We start from the raw sequence: 17,767 nt of genomic DNA on the forward strand, positions 1-17,767 counted from the left end.
TTAGTTTTGTCTTGGGCCAAAATATGTCCCTAAAACTAATGGAATGCCGAGCCCAGCCCGGCTCAATTCAATGATGTATTTGGGCCTAATTGCCCAGTCAGGCTGGCCCATTTAGAAGGTCGAACTCCTCAAGTAATTCTGTGTCAACGAAAGGAAGAACACGAACCAAATAACCATCTTGCCTGCAATTCACGCTTTCCCGCAAGCTCCAACTCTGAACTACATAAACCCATAAACAAAATCCCCCTAAAGACAAAACCCATTAAGGAAATCCCTTGGAAGAGAAGAGAGAACCCAAAAATCAAAATCCTAATAATTGCCGTGAAATTTTTTTCACTGAGATGGCAAGCAGTTGGAGAAGAACAGTGGGAAACGTGAGGTCTTTCGTGGGAAATTCAATGGGAGGTTTAAGAGGAGGAAGCAATCTCGCTTCGTGGGCCGTTGCTTGTACGTTAGCATATTTCCTTTGGGTAAAACCCTCCAGAGATCTCAAGAGAGAACAAGAGGTAATTCTATTTCCTATAATTCTGAAATATCTTCTCTTGTTTATCACATATTTGTCCTTTCCTTTTGTCCTTTCTCAGTTTCTCGTTTCATTGTTAGGGTTTAAGTTTTTTGGGTGCAGATAGTTACCTTGTAGATTAGTGGTATAACTAGTCAATAGGGAGGAGACAAACATTTGATTTAAGTAAAATTTACCTCGCAGAATAGTGGGATGGGGTGTCATTACCAATGTAGAGAGAGAGAGAGAGAGAGAGAGAGAGAGAGAGAGAGAGAGAGAGAGAGACATTATTCTCCAAGCCAAATTCTACGCTTTTTTGAGAAATTTGGCTTGTTAGGTATAAGAAGGGGATATGGATGCCATGTCACTGGACATGCAATAATTACCTATGAAACTTGTCTGGTAGTCTCCAGGGATCTCGATGCTACAATGACAACCAAACAAGAGATTTTGCTGATGTGGCCCCTAAATGCAAAGCAAAACCCCAAAACTCTCTTGGCTTTTGTGCAAACAAACACACCGGGTTTAAGGTTTTTGTAGGGAATTTAACTGGTAGAACTCACTTCTAAAAGCTAGCTGTTAGAGGGAGGGTGCCCATTCCCTTATAACCCATTCACATCCACATCACTTTTCTGATGTGGGATTAATTGCGTGGAACCCCAACAATCTCCCCCTCCACGCTGAAGCAACGTGGACAATCTCGCCCCTCCACGTGGCGGCAATGTGGGAACCATGAGATACTACACCGGGGTTTCCGAGATCTTTCCCGAGGGACATTTCCACCCTCGGAGGCAAACCGGGGTTACAATGCCCTGAGCTCTGATACCAATTCTTGCGGCAAGACCCCACCGGTAAAAATCCGGTACTGAAAGCTACTCGAACCAAAACAATGACAAGTAGCCTCTGGCAACCCACTGAATTAGCCCAAACGAGTGTATGCAACAATTCAAGTATGTAGTGAAATAAAGAAAGAAAACAAGAGGGCAACAGACACAAGAGATTTACGTGGTTCGGCACTTGGCCTACTCCACAGGTAATCCAGCAAGTAGAAATTCACTATGAACAATTGGAACTTACAAACAAGGGGTAAAACCCTTACCTCTCCAACAATGGTGAAAACCCCACCAACACACTCTTAGAATGTTTTCAAAACCCGAAAACACCATAAAAGAAACCCAATAACCTTCGATCAAAGCCCTTTCAAGAGAAGAAGAAGAAGAAGAAATCCTTGGAGAGAGAAACGGAGAAAAAAACCCCTTTTTTTTTGTAGAGAAAAGCTCTTGACCTCACTTCTTTAGAATTAATCCCCAACTTAAGATAAAACCCTCTTTAGTGGGCTTATAAACCACATTCCAAGAATGCCCCTTCTTAAAGAAGTAATTCCCAAGTGATTTTATATCACTAATCCAACAGTTTTTGGTTTCGCTTGGATTTCAGGAAAGAGCGGCTCTGGCTGCAGCTTCGGACCCGTACCGTTACATTGAGAAAACAAAACCCATTTCCGATCCACAGGTAATTTCATTTTTTTCTAAGAAAGTACTGATTTTTATGTTAATTTGGTGTTTTTTCTTTGGGTCCGTTTTTATGCGTTTGCTTATTAATTTATTAGTTCAAAATTAAGTTGTTTTGGATGCATGGTTCAGGAAGCTGGTTTGATATATGGAAAGAGGCAGGAATTTAAGAAATCAGATGATTGATGCACCTGAAAATTGTTTGATTGGTAAGTTGGTTTTATCAGGATTTATGTTCCTGCTATTGATTTCAAAATTTTATTGATGGTTTTTTGATACTTTAGCCAAGGCCTTCCAATTTTTGTACAATAGTATCGCATGTTTTCAAGAGTTTGTGGTAGTGATTTGCTGAATTGCACAGCAAGGACAGATTAAACAAGAAATTGGCGACTTTGGCATGAAACTAACAAAAGACACCACACCCAATCAACATAAGAAACCATCAAATATCACTATATGAGGCAATCTTATTATGAAACTACTTCCTTTTGAATATCTAGGAGTAGAAATTTGGAAAATATTATCAAAACTTGACAAAAGGCATCACACCATTCAACATAAGAAATCATAGGATATGAAATATGACACTTTAGAAAAGGCATCAACCAACGTAAGAAACCACCAATTTTCATTTATATTCAACTGTTTTCAGGGCCAATAGGCCTTTCATATTTATAGGCCATGCAAGTCATACGAACATGAAAAAATAAAGGACTCTTAATCGTTGTTGTAAAACTAATCCTAGTCTAATTAGGACTCATATTCTTCCTTTACACGGACTCTATCTAATCCTGCTACATATAAACTACGTTTCTTTTTTAAATAAAGTTCCTAATGCAACTCAAACTCCTAATGACTTAATACCAAGGATGCAGGATTCTTCCCTGGGAGCCTTCGATTCCCGCTCTGGCAACCTTGCTTAATACTGCCATTACACGGACATTTCTTACCACAAATAGACTACTAAGACTTCTTTCAAGTTGCATGGTAGGTCCTTGAGGTCACTTACCAAATTAGATTAATTACAAATAACCTAAGTCCCCTTATCACTTGAGATTTCACAATGCACTTGAGGGTCCTATTTTAAACACTTACAATTTAAAGAAAGCAAGTGATGTTGGTGGGAAAAATTTCATGTTAACCGTACTATAACTTAAGGGACTTAAAAATGCACCTAAAAAGTTAAAATTTGGACCTTAAGATGATCCCCATCATGCTGGTTAGTGATGATGCTGAAGCGTATGCCTGCCATGTGCATTGGTTGCATGGATAAGTGAAGAAAGGCCAGCAATAGCTGCAATGCTGAGTACAAGGAGAGGGATGATTTGCGAAGTAGATAAGAAATATTAGGTTGGCTATCATGTTATTGTGTGTTTGTTTATAGAAGGAGAGGTTTCCACACGCCACTTATCACTAATTGAGGGCTAAAAGGTTTGGGCCATGTAGGATCGTGAAGAAGATTGAACCTAATGCATACATGCTGGGCTTGCCAACAGATTATAACATCAGCCCCATCTTTAATAATGCTGATCGATATGACTATCCTGGTCATGCCAAGTGTGTACTGTATGAAGGGAGCAATGCTCGTGTTGGGGAACTCGCAAAGAAACCCATGAATCAGATTGAAGATGTTATTGATTCCAAGACATCTTCACTATAAGAGTTATTGTGGAGAAAGTTCTTGTTAAGTGGAAGGGTAAACCAGCTACTGAGAACATGTGGATCACTTTACAAGAGCTGTAGGAACTCAATTATGATCACTTCCAGCGATAGCACCAGAATAACTTGTTGGAGCCAAGTTCTTTTCTATGGGGGGGAGTTGATGCATCTATGGACGAAATGGCCTTCATGGTGTACTATCTACGATGCAATCTGAGACCATTTGACAGTAGGGAATATCTTAACATCAGTTATTAATTACGAGAGTTTTTGCATGATTTCATTAGTTTATGAAGTGTGGGCATATTGGTCTTTTATTTACTTTAATTATTTTGGTATGTTATTTAGTTGTAGGGCTGTTTCAGGAATTAAATAATTGTTCCTAAAACTCTGAAATTTGCATGTGAAACGACATGTTTCCATTTCCATCACAACCGAAATGCATACCGAAACCGAATCTGAAACCGAAACCTTGGAGAGGATTGAGTCCAAGATAGATAGCTAGAAACTTAGGCATCTCTCCCTCATTTGGAGAATTACCCTATAAAAAGCCACTTTGTCCAAGTCCAACATTCCTACTTCATGTCAATATTCAAAATCCGCCTCCTGTAGTTAACAAGATAGAGAAGATCGATAGGGGTTTGCTTTGGAACGATGACCCCTTATCTAGGAAGGTTCACCTAGTTAATTGGAAGCAAGTTGGGCTTCCCATAAGGCGTAGGGGGGCTTGGGGTGAAGTTTGACACTACCAACTTGTCATCATAGGAATGTCTTTATTTCCCTCACCTTGCTTGTTGGTATAGATCAATTTTGTTTTATGAGGTAGCTATGGCTATGCTTTTTTTTTTCTTGCAAATATTTTTGCATCCATCACTTGCTCAAGTAATCTAGCTTTTCCATAGTTGACTATGGAAGATAAAATTCGAACCGATGACTAGTTTGTAAAATTTAATGTTTCTTCTGTGGTTCATGTTGCATTTTGTCATGAAGAGGAGACTTATCATCATATCTTCAATTAACCCAAGTGCCCTTTGGAATTCCAGGCATTTCAAAAATAGAAAAACGAGCAATAGATTATTTATTGTACTTTTTGTTGTTTCAACAACTACTTTTCTCAATATTTGGAATTCAGGGCGTCGTACGGTTTTCAAAGAGAGCTTAATGCCTATGGTGCACATTCTTTTAACTTATGTTCTCTGAACCATATGGCCTGAGTAGCACACCAATACCTACACATGGAACAAAGAATGGTTCTCTAAATTTGGGGAGGAATAATTCCTTTGAATGTGCTTCAAAGAGGTTTCGCTTGCCCAATTACTAGCAGACTACATGGCCACTTGTGAATGGCTAAGATTTAATCGTGACGGCAGTGGTGAGGGCAGCCTGTGGGTTACCTTACCTTTTGTCTTTACTACAAGTCATTCGACTCATGCAAATGATCTCTGAGTATGTTGCATGAGTCAAGGCTGAAGTTAACATTGACTTCCCTTCTGTTGTTGATTTGTGATTTGGGTATCTATAATGTCGCTTAATCTGAAATTTTCTTAATCTTTTTCATGATTTTCTGTTTTTTTTTTTTTTTTTTTTTTTTTCATTTTCCTGCATAAAACTCGAGGCAAGTTTCTTATAAAATGACCTAACTTAGCTTTTATTATTAACTTTGACAAACTGAGTGACTATCTTATGCAATTGATTATAGCAGGTCCTGGAAGTAGAAGTCCAACTATTTGTGTCGACCAACATGCGATGTATGATGTTTATCTACTACTACTTGGGCAATGATTGTACGACAAGATGGAATCCTACCTGTACCAAATTATGCCCTTCAAAGTTTAGTTGTAACTTGTAAGTTTTACTGGGAATCAATAAAGTTACCTTTTTGTATCAAATAAATAAATTTAGTTGTAAGTATACAGATAACGAAATCATCTCTTGACATGATGCAAGAGTGTTGTGCTTATCAGGCATGAAATGAACATTTGTTATGGGAATAAATTTAAGACTATAGTCTTGATCTTGTACTAATTGTCTTTTCGCTTTTCTATCTTTTATGACATAGCTGACAAACTTGGATAATGGTTCTGTGACTTTCCTAAACATTCTTGAAATTGTGCAAAAAGTAGTATTGTTTCTACTAACCATTGAAATTTTTTGAACCGGTTTGGATTTTATACAAGTATCAATGTCACGGCAACATTTAGGGTTTTTTATGCCATCTCTACTTTTTTTTTTAGCCTACTTAATTCACCCCCTCTCACACATTTGGACCCATGAATATTCCATGGAATAATTTTTCATGGTTGTCAAACATGGCCGTAAGTGAAAGGTAAATTCTTGGTTTCTGCTTTATGAAGAGAATTGGCCATTTAATTTCAGAAAAACCTTAAAAGTGGCAATTTGATTGTGACTTGATGCTTGGTTCCCAACCAAACTTGTTAGGTTGGCTCAGTACCTATTCGGAGCTTGGCCGACTTTTTTGGACTGGTTCTTTGGTTGATTATAACATCTCATATTGTGTTTGCACTATCTTACATTTTCAACGTGATAATGATAGAATCATTTTTTGGGCCTATGCCTATAGGTGTGTCCATGATGTGTGTCACATATCGCATGTTCTATAGATGGCAGGAATGTTGAGTTGCAGAGGCATCAAATAAGGAGTTCGCATCCAAGTAGAAAATCTTTTAAATGATTGAATTAGGGAACATTACTTGAAGGGAAAATTTGTTATTATCTTTGAATTGATTTGTGGAGACATTTGTTGCTATCCTCAATTGTCAGTAGAGTGATTGGTACAGGTTGGTGGAAAGAAGGGAGAAGGGGTGTAGAAGCTCTTTTTCCAGTTATCTTTTTTCCTTTGAAAAGACTAAGGGGAATTCCCTCTCAAAGTGGACTTTCATCGTGAAAATTTCAACAAACTATGTTCTTTCTCTGTTTCACAAGTAAAAAAAAAGAGTTTTTATCATTTGTTATCAGTCATGTTACCATTTCCTAGAGAAGATGGTAAAAGGGACTACATCTCACAATTTGGAGACTTATGTCAACGATATTAAAGACATCAAGAGCAATAAGGCATGATGTTAGTACAAGTATTCCAGAAATTATCGGCCCTTGACACGAAATATGCCTAGATAGTGAACATGCTATGACAATAACAGTAAGAGATTCTAAGTGACCATTCATCTTTTGGTCAACCAAGTGTGCGTAGAAACACAATGTAAGCTCGAAACATAATGATTGATTCACTTGCTTCGATGGTAACGACTCGCTGAATCAGATTTATTGTGTGGTGAAGTTCTTCGAGCTTAGTGAAATGCCCACCCACAAGATATTTTCACGAAGTTTGTGTCACCTTGAGGAAGCCATCCAATGGTTCCAGTGGATGAAACAAATTGTCAGGCAAATATTGTGGGGAGAATTCACTGAAGCCATATGCACTAGATTTGGCCCACTAGATTTTGAAGATTTTGTGGGGATGCTGTCTTAGGTGCTCAATATTCCTTTTTTGGAATATCAAACTTAGTTTCAAGAGCTTCCAAATCGAAGCACTAGGTCAAGGACATGAGCAGTCTGGGTGCTCAAATGTTTAAGCGAAAGAATTGATGACAACAAATGCACTTGCTGAAAAGAATTTGTGTGGATATTGGCGTACTTGTAATTCTTTTAGCTATTGTCAAATCGAACCACTTGCTGTTAAAGAATTTGGTCCATCTCGCCAACTGGTATGTTCTTTGCAAGAAAGGCGGCCCAGTGCACGAGGCTCCCGCCATTGCGGGGTCTGGGGAGGGAGGGCTAAATGTACGCTCTTTGCAAGAAGGAAGAAGAATATTTGAATCATTTAAATATGCATTGTTCCGTTGCTCACCACATTTTGATTTTGTGTTCTATAATTAAAAGCTTTGGACTTTCGTGGGTTTTTTCAGAAATCGATAAAAAATCCGTCATTTTGCATTGGAGTAGTGGACCTTGTGGCAAAGCCAGACAAATCCTTTGGAGGTTGCTACCATATATTACGATTTGACACGTACAGAAAGAGAGGAATAATAACATTTTCAAAGATAAAAGGAGGCGGATGGGGAGGATTCTGACTGAAATCAAAATTGACCTCATATAATGGGGTAGAAATGGAAAGAATCTCTCTTGCTACAGCATGGGTGACATTCTAAGAAATTGGAGGACGATTATTCACGAAAAAAGGCACAAAGATTAAAACTTCCTAGGTGACACCTCCCTGCCTCTTCGGTTTAGTGAAGTTCAATTTTGACGGAAGCTCTAAAGGTAATACAAGACGAGCGGGTATTGAAGACTTATTTTGGGATAGTAGGGGTCTAACGTTACTCTCCTTTTTTGGGCCAGCAGTGATTTGTGATTCTGTTGAGGCTGAAGCAAGAGCCCTCCTTTGGGGTTTGAGACAGTATGTTAGTTCAAGGTTAGGTCCTTCAATTATTGAAGGCAACTATATGAACGCATTGGCTTGGGCAAGGAATAACACATTAGAGACGTGGAAACTTGCGGATATTATATCAGATATTATAGATCTATGCTTGATTATAGGCCCAGAAGTCCATCATATGAAGAGGTTGCTAATGAGCAAGCACATAAGTTGGGGAACGAGGGAGCAGAGAAGGAAGAGGTGGTTATAATCGGCTCATTGCTAAATGAGGACAACAGGGAGGTTAGAGTGCTAGTTGAATAGATGGAAGGTTTATTTTAGGTTTTTGTTGTTGTATATAACTTGTGGAAGGTTTATTTTGGGTTTTTGTTGTTGTATATAACTTGTGGGACGCCTCGTCCCTGTTGTAAATTTGCGTTATTGTTCAATACATGTATGTATATATGTATATGTGTGTGTGTCTATACACATATAAATGTATCTGAGGGAGACCTCAGATAGCTTAATATATGCCTTCATATTTTGAATGAATAGGGGTACACCTCCACATTCTGTGTTCCTCATCCTCTTCTCTCCATATTGTATTATAATTTGCATGGTCAAGGCTGAAGGGCATGGTTGAATTTTGATCTAATCATCATCTTTCTTCTATCTTAAAGGTAAGAATCTTCTTGATATAATAATAGACCATAACCCATTTGCGACACTGCGCAAGGAGGTGCTTTTAGTAGTAGAGCTGGAGTAGCATCAAGAAGTGGTGCTGGAGCCTGGAGGCATTCGCCCCAAGGTTTAGAGTTTTATTGTCTTCTTGTTCTATGAAGGGTCTTGGTTAGCCATTGACTTTTGACGGCATGTGTGGACATTCGGCATTTGGGGTTGTATGGCCATTTGACTTGCTTTAGACATGTACCATGATGTTTTTGCAGATGATGTATGGATGTATAAATAATGTACCTTTGTGCTTTTTCTTTATGAATGTTCTCTGAAATAGTCTTGCTGATTTAATTTTCAAAAAAAAAATAATAGTCTTGCTGATCACATCTGATTATGTTATATTGATGCATATTGATGGATGACACTAGAATGTTTGATTCTCAACCATCAATCTCATTCACTTGTGTCGACAATGAAAATGTGATCTTCAACTCCTCCGTTGGGTGCAATCCCTTTGTAGCTTTGAGGAGCTCACTGAACTGCAATTTGAGTGGATGCTTAACGCCTGAGAGATCAACTTGGAGTGAAATCTTTTGAATGTATGCACATGGTTTAGGGCTTGAGTAGCCCGTGTGGTTCGCTTCAATGGATTTGAACTGTGTCCCACCTTGGATGGGGATTGTCGCACATATATGGATTTCCTTTGTGTATAAAGGGTACGATTGTGGGTCACTCAGACGGCTCCCGCCCTACCATCCTCTCCTTGGCTCTTATCATAGTGAGGTTGATGTTGACTTTGCGCAAGGTTCATCATTTACAACTTTGGTTTCATGTAAGACATTCTCCACTAACAACTCAGAAAGCTTTCTGCATGAATGCCCTGGTCTTCTGCTTGTTCGAAATGGTGATTTGTGCTTTAGTTATAGGGAGGATGCATATTGAACTCCTCATCTAACTGGCAAGATCCGAGGTAGCAGGTCGATCGTGGCCTTTTTCTTAGGAGAGCTTTTTCTCAGTTTAAATAGGTGTATGACACCATACATTTTGGGATTCTTTCTCACTTTCTTATAAGTGCTCATGGAATACATACTTTTCTTTTCCGAATGACTGATTTTTTTGCTATTTTTATTTGATATTGCTCTTTCTTTTTCCATTTTGGATTTTTGACCATTTGATTTAATTTCAGCCTCCTAGGCATTTCGTGGGATCAAGGGCCTGATGGAGTAGTACACATATTGTGTCCATGGTATTTATTTTAGTGATTAGCAGAGATGGACTCGAAATCTGTTAGTGTATGCTAGAGTCAATCACTTGGACAGGTTTGAGGAAAGCCATTATTCTCTTTCAAGATTGTCAACACATGGTCACGGCGAGCCTCAATGAGTTGGTGTATCTGCCACTGCCCTTGATGTTTGGGGTAAGACAAAGCAGTTCTCGCCATTGATGGATGTTTGGAGGCAAGGATCTCCAACTACAGTTGCGCTATTTTTGAGTGAGAGTGACCACTTTAGGAAGTTCTCTGATAACCACAATCATGAAAATCAGATTAGAAGAAACACCATAAGCTTCAGATGTATGCTTGCATTCGGTTGGAAGCTTATCGAATGGTCCCGCCTTGCAAGAGGATGGCATTGACGTTTCCTACAGGGTGCGTAGCATGAGGCAATGTGGGTTCTTCACATGATTTGCAAGCTGAAAATACCAACCTCCATTGTAAGCTTGTGAGTGTCCACCCTATTGTTATGAGGCCATCCGAAATTTGTTGGAAGAGAGAAGGGAGAGATCAATATATGAAAGATGTGAGACGATTTCCACAAGGAGATGCTTGGAGGGTACATACATAGTGTTGGAGAAACAAAAGATGTATGATGCACATTTTCAGGTTATGAGATTGCAATTGCGTGTGGAGGAATTGGAGTCGAGGTTGGGGCTCGACGTCCATGTGTTGGATCCTCATTGGGCCTCTACTCATGATGTGTTGCCTGATCACCTACATGGTTCGACATCAGATGTTGCATAACGCGGCCTCCCACTCATCTCGGTATGGTCAGTCAGTTTATACAGTAGTCTTACAGGTTAATCTAAAAGCAACTTACCAGTTTCTGTGATATGTTATTGCATCCAACCCAGCCTAATGGAGGGGTTTCTATGTTGCTACTATTGTTGCTTTGGAAATTCCTCCCCCAAAATATTGTCCCAATTCCTTATCACGATGTCCGGCGAGTAGCCTGAGAAAGATGAATGTTGAAGTGCCTAAGAAACCACAATGAATCTTATTTTAGAGTGGTGCGTTTGGCCCCAAAGAGAAAATGGCACTAGATTTTTGGGTCCAAGTACATTGGTCAGCTTGATTGATTGGGATGTAATGATTCTCCAATCTGCAAAGCTTAGTATAACCATGAAATTCAAAGTTTAATATGTTCCTATGCAAGTCTACCCCATATTCCCAACGAGACTTGGGAATTCATGGGATAACGGAATGTTGTCAAATTCAGTGTTGATGGTTGCTCCCTCGGTAACCAGGCTTGGCAGTTGTTGGAGGCATTTTTTAGGAACAATTCGGTCGACATCATCTATTCTTTCGCAGGTCCTATTGGCTTCAGGATTCCACTGAAACCAAGGTCTTCGCACTCTTCTAACACAACCTTATATTTGGATGCATATACAGTGCATGGATGAGTAAAATGCAAGGAGGAGATCAGAATCGGAATGCCTGCTGTTTGGTTGCTTGAAATGTAAAATCTCAAAAAAAATAAAACTGGCACCCAACATCCCTAAAATCTCCCAGCAAAGACCTGGTCTTTGGCATCCAAACAGACCCCAAAAGGAATCAGTTTTATGCCCCAATAAGTGGTAATATGAACTCACCGCATTTGGAATGGAATTTTTTCCATTCCGTTTGCAATAGAACTCGACTAGGATGCTGATTCCGATTCTTAAATCTATCAATCCAAACGCAGCCAAAATGAAAAATTGCTACATGGCATTGAGTGAATGTCAATTGGAGACTCATTGTATGATTTATAAGATCATTAAATCTCTGCATTTTTTCGCATTATGACCTATCAAATTGGTGGTGGTTCATCAGATCAACACCCTATCTATCTAACATATGTGAAACAGAAAGATCAAACGGTCCAATTAGAAAAAACTAAGAGTATATAAAGCAGCAGTAAAACAGTAGATAGTCCACGCCCAAAACATCTCCCCTCATCGGATGATCCTGAACAATTCATGTTATAGGCTTATAATGAATGTCTCAGAAGGTAAAACAGTAAACAGATCAAAGGTTATAATTTTTCTGATACAATGTAGGCCCAACAGATGAACTGTTTGAAACACCAAAGCCCTTGTCACCTCTGCTACATTTGCAGCTGATATTTACTCACAGGGGCTTCTAACTTGATTAGATCTTTTGGGAACATGCTGATATTTACTCACAGATGCTTCTAACTTGGTTATCTCTCTCTCTCTCTCTCTCTCTGACGACATATGGTATCCCCAATCCAATTTTAAGGGCAGTAGGAATATGCTCTCTCTATACTCTATACTGGGAAAGCAAGCTTGGCCTGGGCCCACTTGTTGGGCCCACCCAAGGCTAGCATAGTTAAAGCCTCTCTCTTGTGTGTATCGGCAATTTCTCCATTCATAGGTCTGAGATCTACATCTATGAATTGGAAGGTCCGAACGATTAACTCTGCAATCGGTTAAAGAATAGGAATGCTAGATTCGCAGATGTCCTTGCAAAAAACTACGTTCAATCTTTAATGGGATTTGGTCAATAGGGGCACCCTTTGCTCCTTTATCTACAAGGGCTCGTCTGAATCATTATATTCCTCATTAAAGAATGGTCTCCATCTTTACATGTCATGGCATTAATTAAAGGGCAGTGATATCCTCCCCCCCCTCGCGATCCGGCCCAGGGCTGGAAAGAAATTCTAGGCTAAGTTCGTTTGGAGTAGACACTTCCCGACTAAATTGAGCTTCTTTGCATGGAAGCTTATTCATGGAGGCATCTCAGTGGACACCTTTATTCAGAAGATTGGAATTCGGCTTGCCAGCAGCTGCTCTTGCAGCATTAATAAAAAAAAGTGCAAGCTTTAATCACCCTTTTGTGGAGAGCAATCTGGCTCGTGACATTTGGAACGTCTTTGAAAGTTTTTTCAATATCAGTGGGATACAATTGGAATCAGATCTAACGTTTTTCGTGAGAGTGGTTACCTTTGAAACTTAACGGAGAACATCAAGGGGGGATTTTATCCATCAAGGGGGGGAAATAAAACCATTTGATCCTAGTCGTCTTGCGTGGAAGGAGCTGGATGACAAGTAAACCACAAGTAAAGCAAAAAAGTCCTTGTTTTTACTTGTGGATTGCTTGAGGGTCCCTTTTACTTGACATCCAAACATAGCCTGATGGAGTACAGGGCCCGATGTACAAATTGATCTCTTTTGAAATGAAATGACTCTCTCTCTCTCTCTCTCTCACACACACACACACACTAAGGCACTCCATCGTAGACCTGGCAAACGGGCCGGGTGGGTTGGGTCAACCTGCGGGTCATGCGGGTGCCGGTCAAACCGGTTGGGTCAAAAAATAACCCTCATTCCTACGGGTCACAACTTAGGTGACCTGTGCCCGTTGCGGGTGGGTTGGGTCAACCCTCAGGTTACCCGCAATTTTTCCAAAAAATCTTCCAATGTATTTTCCAACCCATTTGTCAGGCCTATTTCAATATTCACCCTATTCTCAGCCTCAGGGGCTCACACCATATAAAATAATCTACTGTAAGTAGAGTTCTAAATTACAGAGGTGAGGAATGGACCGATTAAAAAATGTCAAACTTAGTGAACAAAATTATTTACAAATTTAGTACAAATCCATTTATGTAATAACATGAATTTGTTATAGGAACTCAAAACGAGACTCAAAGCATATCTGAAATGCCTTTTGTTTTGGCTTTTGATCTTATGATCTTAACCCTTGATCTCTTTTCGTTTTTAATAAAAATAAAAGAGATTTTTATGGGTACCCACGGGTTGACCCGACCCAACCCATGTTTTTGCAGGTTGGGTGACCCGCGGTTCGATTTTGACGGGTCACTAAAACTCCGACCCGTGCCCACGGGTCGATTTTGCCAGGTCTACTCCATCGGCTCATGTAATTCCACACAAGGCCACGTCAGCAAGGGGGGGGGGGGGGGGAAAATAAAGTAAAGAAGAAAAAATCATAAAATAAATCATTTCACGTGACTCTTTTAATTAACATTGGGCCCAAGTCCAATGTCATCACGTGGGCTAGGGCCCACCCACGAGAGCAGCGCGACCTAGTGCGATTCACTCACCTATTCCATGTCTTCGTGGCGTCACCCCTTCACGTGAAAGCAGCGTGGGATGTGGGCCCACAAAATTTACGGGCCCCATTCAAAGCCCAACTTGCACTTCCACCTCTAAAAAGTTCCAAACCTGTCTAGGGTTCGAAACCAATGCCCAAACGAACTTTGCTGAGGTGTGCCCCTCAAAACCCTCAAACTTGAATATAGAATTAAAAAGTAATAAAATAAAAACCTTGATACAGAGAATCAACCCATTAAAAGAAAACTTACATTATGAAAATGCAATCATTTCATTCACTTGTCATCCACACATTAAATAAAATAATCAAGAGATTAGGTTACAATAAGCCAAATTAAAGGTCTTGGAATTGAGGATTATGTTCGATTAGACGTGATCAAATCGAATCGGATTGGGGTCCACGACCACGAGGTCCTTGTCGGCTAGGTGGGCCCGTCTTGGGTTCACAATGCGTCGCACCCGGCGCTAAATATTATAAATAAAGTAATATGCAACTTGCTTATGTTTTAATTAATTAGATAATTAGGTCTTAGAGCTTTGTCATGCATGATGTAAACTAATTTCCTACTCAGTGGTCCCCTCTTTAAGTTATTAAATTTTCAATCTTCAGGTAAATAATTTCTTCTATTTATGAATGATTTTCGCACTCCCTTATTTTGATAATGGTAAGCCTCAATTTACTAAACACATTTATATTGGTTGTTGACCAATAGTTTTTCGCTTTTCAGGAATTGTTACTACTTACTACCTTTAATAACTAACTAGTAAAAATGTACGTGCTATCCATTTAAATTATGCATTTAAAATTATACAGACCACATCATAGGTTGATCTAAACCGTCCATGTGATGGAACACAACATCAATAGGTTGTGCCCGTAAAATCATTTTCATAGGCTGATCCTAGCCCTCCAATCTATAGAGGTTTTCATGATTGTTGTTCATCTTAAGGTGCCCAGAATTCGTCAATATTTTTACAGGTGTCATGCATTCGTAATATCAACATTTCTGTAATTTGACCCACACATAGTGAATAAGGAAAAGTAGTTTTTTCGTCACCGTTAGGGGTGCAACTTGTGTGTCAACCCGACCCAATTCGTGTTGGGCTGGGTCGGGCTGACCCGATTTGATATGGTACCAATTGTTGACCACCTCAAAATAAGCCGGGTTGTTTTGGATTTTGAGAACCAATAGTGAGTCACCAATAATCAGTTTTTAACTCACAATCGGTTCTCAAAATCCAAACCAAACAAGGACTAATAATTTACAAAGGGAAATATTATCCGCACTATGATATTTTGATGATCACACTCCTCACTTTATTCAAGTACGGTAATGGACTATGGAGACTATTTCAATGTTGAAAAAGAAAAACACAAATATACAGAACTTCTTCAGATGGAACCCAAATTCGGATTTCGGGTCGGGTCGGGTTGCCCGACAGCCCAACCATACCCAACCCAATTTCCAATTGGGGTTGATTTTTCCCAACCCAACCCAACCCGATTTGCGAAAAAGCTTAACCCGACCCAACCCAAATTTAGGTTGAACCCGACCTGCGTGGGAACATCCAAGTAACAACGACGATTTGAAATTATATATACTGCTAATGTCCTCACTACCATATTTTATAATGGCACTACTCACCGTATTTTGATGATTGCACTCCTCACTCTATTAAAATGTACGGTATGGCCCGTACCCTGTGTCGGTACTTTTCGTATGTAGATTGCGATTTTACCCTAAAATAATTTCTCATAGAGATAGATGTTAAATATCAGCAAAGGGGTTAATGGTAAAAGAGTAATGCTGACGTGTAAATCCCAGATAAAAAGAGAAGAAATTTATTTTGGATGGGCCACTTCCTACATAGGTTGTGCCCCAAAAATAATTTTCATACGTTGATCCGAACCCTCCGATCTATAGAGGGTTATAGGTTGATCTAAATTGTCCATGTGATGGAACACAACATCAATTGGCTGTGCCCGTAAAACAATTTCCATAGGTTGATCCTAGCCCTCCAATCGATATAGGCTGATCGTAGCCCGCCCTCCAATCGATAGGGGTTTCCATAATTGTTGTTCCTCTTCAAGTGCCCGGAATCCATCAATATTTTGCAAGTGTCCTGCATGAGTAATATAAATTAGTTCTTTCGTAATTGTCATATGTTTTTTCCTCTTCTTGGTAGTTTTTTGCCGTAATTGTCATAGAAAGGCACCCGTGTCGGTACTTTTCGTATGTAGATTACAATTTTACCCTCAAATAATTTCTCATAGAGGCAGATGTTAGATATCAGCAAAGGGCTTAATGGTAAAAGAGCAATGCTGACATGTGTATCAAAAGGTGGGACACAAGCGGAAATAACGGCAAAGGGTGGAACACATTAACCCATCATTTTGCCTTTGTATATAGTAGTTAGATTAGATTAGATTAGATAAGTATAAAATGTAGAGAGATCCATTATTAAAACAAGGGAGTGTATCTAAGCAATTTCGCCAATGAAATTTGAAACCTCTAATTTTCACGATTGCTCTATATAAGCACCAAAGGCTATAATAAACTAATAGGGAGGGTATACACTGCCTTCTAAATCTAATTAACCAGGAATGCTTTAAATAACTGTTTTGAATTAACATTACATTTTCTCAAGCCTTTTGATATTCCAAATAATTATAATTTGGGCCTTAAAAATCATAACATAATCTCTTAAGGGTAGGATTGAAGGGGATGTTTAGAGATCGATTATTTTTAACATGGTAAGCTTGAAATAAGCATGCTCATTGTTATTTCGATAATGGTGATATATTTAGCACTGCCAATTTCTTTAAGGATTTTTTGACAAAAAGGTTTGTTTTACCTTGAGCACTTGGAATAAATAAGTACATGTTACGTGCCCACGTGGATGGAATAAAGTTGTTTAGATTCGTTGCTTTTAGGATTTGCTTTCTTAGTTGTTTGTTATGGCTAGGATTCTTAGGGATAAGGGTTAGCTATAGAAGAGATTTTCTATAAATAACATGTACGTGGCATTTTTCAAATTAGTGAAGAAAAATTATTTCGAGAAACTGTGTCTTGAGCACAAAGGAGGATGACCCTTCCTTCGAAGTGGGTCGAGAGGCCGATCTTCCCTCCGAGAAGATCAAATCCGTTGTGATCCGATCTAGATTCATAACAAGTGGTATCAGAGCAGTCGATCTTGCGCCATGGCTATATATCACGAGATTTTGGATTCCATGCGTGGTGATTTTAACAAGTTTTTTTCAGAATTTATGGAAGAACAACGGCGATTTTCAAAAGGCTTGAACAAAATCAGCATGATGATCAAGAAAATGCGAGAAGAAAGAAAGCTAAATCTGAAAATTGCCAAATTGATGCCAGCGAAGATGATTTGGTGGAACGGCATGCCAAGGCTCATCTTGATTTTGGCGGCATCTTCGATCATTCAATTGTTTCGATGCGCCACGATAAAAATCATATTTCTTTTCCAGTTTGATCACAGGAGATTTTGAAGGCGGAGTTCAAAGGTTCACGGTCGTTGTTTTTGAAGGTGGAAGTCCAATGTCAGATGTATTGCTTAACAAAATATGCCAAATACGATTTGGGATCCGGGTGGAATAAATTATTTCTCCAATAATCCAACCTTGGGGACAAGGTTGATTTCAAGGGGGGAGGAATGTTATGTGCCCACGTGGATGGA

General features: G+C 39.3%; 1 protein-coding gene across 2 annotated transcripts; it reads left to right on the forward strand.

The window, feature by feature from the left end:
* The first annotated feature begins 95 nt into the window (after nucleotides 1–95).
* Nucleotides 96–5,693, forward strand: LOC143845755 (uncharacterized). 2 transcript variants are annotated; one of them, XM_077354170.1, is made up of 4 exons: nucleotides 96–506; nucleotides 1,940–2,014; nucleotides 2,146–2,222; nucleotides 5,372–5,693. In XM_077354170.1, exons 1-3 carry the CDS (start codon nucleotides 342–344, stop codon nucleotides 2,197–2,199), a joined length of 294 nt encoding a protein of 97 aa, XP_077210285.1. In that variant the 5' UTR covers nucleotides 96–341; the 3' UTR covers nucleotides 2,200–2,222; nucleotides 5,372–5,693. The 2 variants fall into 2 exon arrangements, with proteins under 2 accessions (XP_077210285.1, XP_077210284.1); XM_077354169.1 differs by having other exon boundaries at nucleotides 99–506; nucleotides 5,375–5,693.
* Nucleotides 5,694–17,767: the final 12,074 nt, after the last annotated feature.

The sequence above is a fragment of the Tasmannia lanceolata genome, unplaced genomic scaffold (genome assembly GCF_043159265.1).
Source record: "Tasmannia lanceolata isolate RefF3 unplaced genomic scaffold, GAP_Taslan_0.1 ptg000015l, whole genome shotgun sequence".
Taxonomy (NCBI): domain Eukaryota; kingdom Viridiplantae; phylum Streptophyta; class Magnoliopsida; order Canellales; family Winteraceae; genus Tasmannia; species Tasmannia lanceolata.

What these genes read in the sequence shown, in the direction of transcription:
- LOC143845755 (XM_077354170.1), top strand. Translation starts at nt 342, where the DNA reads ATGGCAAGCAGTTGGAGAAGAACAGTGGGAAACGTGAGGTCTTTCGTG. An exon ending in ATCTCAAGAGAGAACAAGAG is followed by an intron (nt 507 to 1,939) that starts GTAATTCTATTT and finishes CTTGGATTTCAG; the next exon opens with GAAAGAGCGGCTCTGGCTGC. An exon ending in AACCCATTTCCGATCCACAG is followed by an intron (nt 2,015 to 2,145) that starts GTAATTTCATTT and finishes TGCATGGTTCAG; the next exon opens with GAAGCTGGTTTGATATATGG.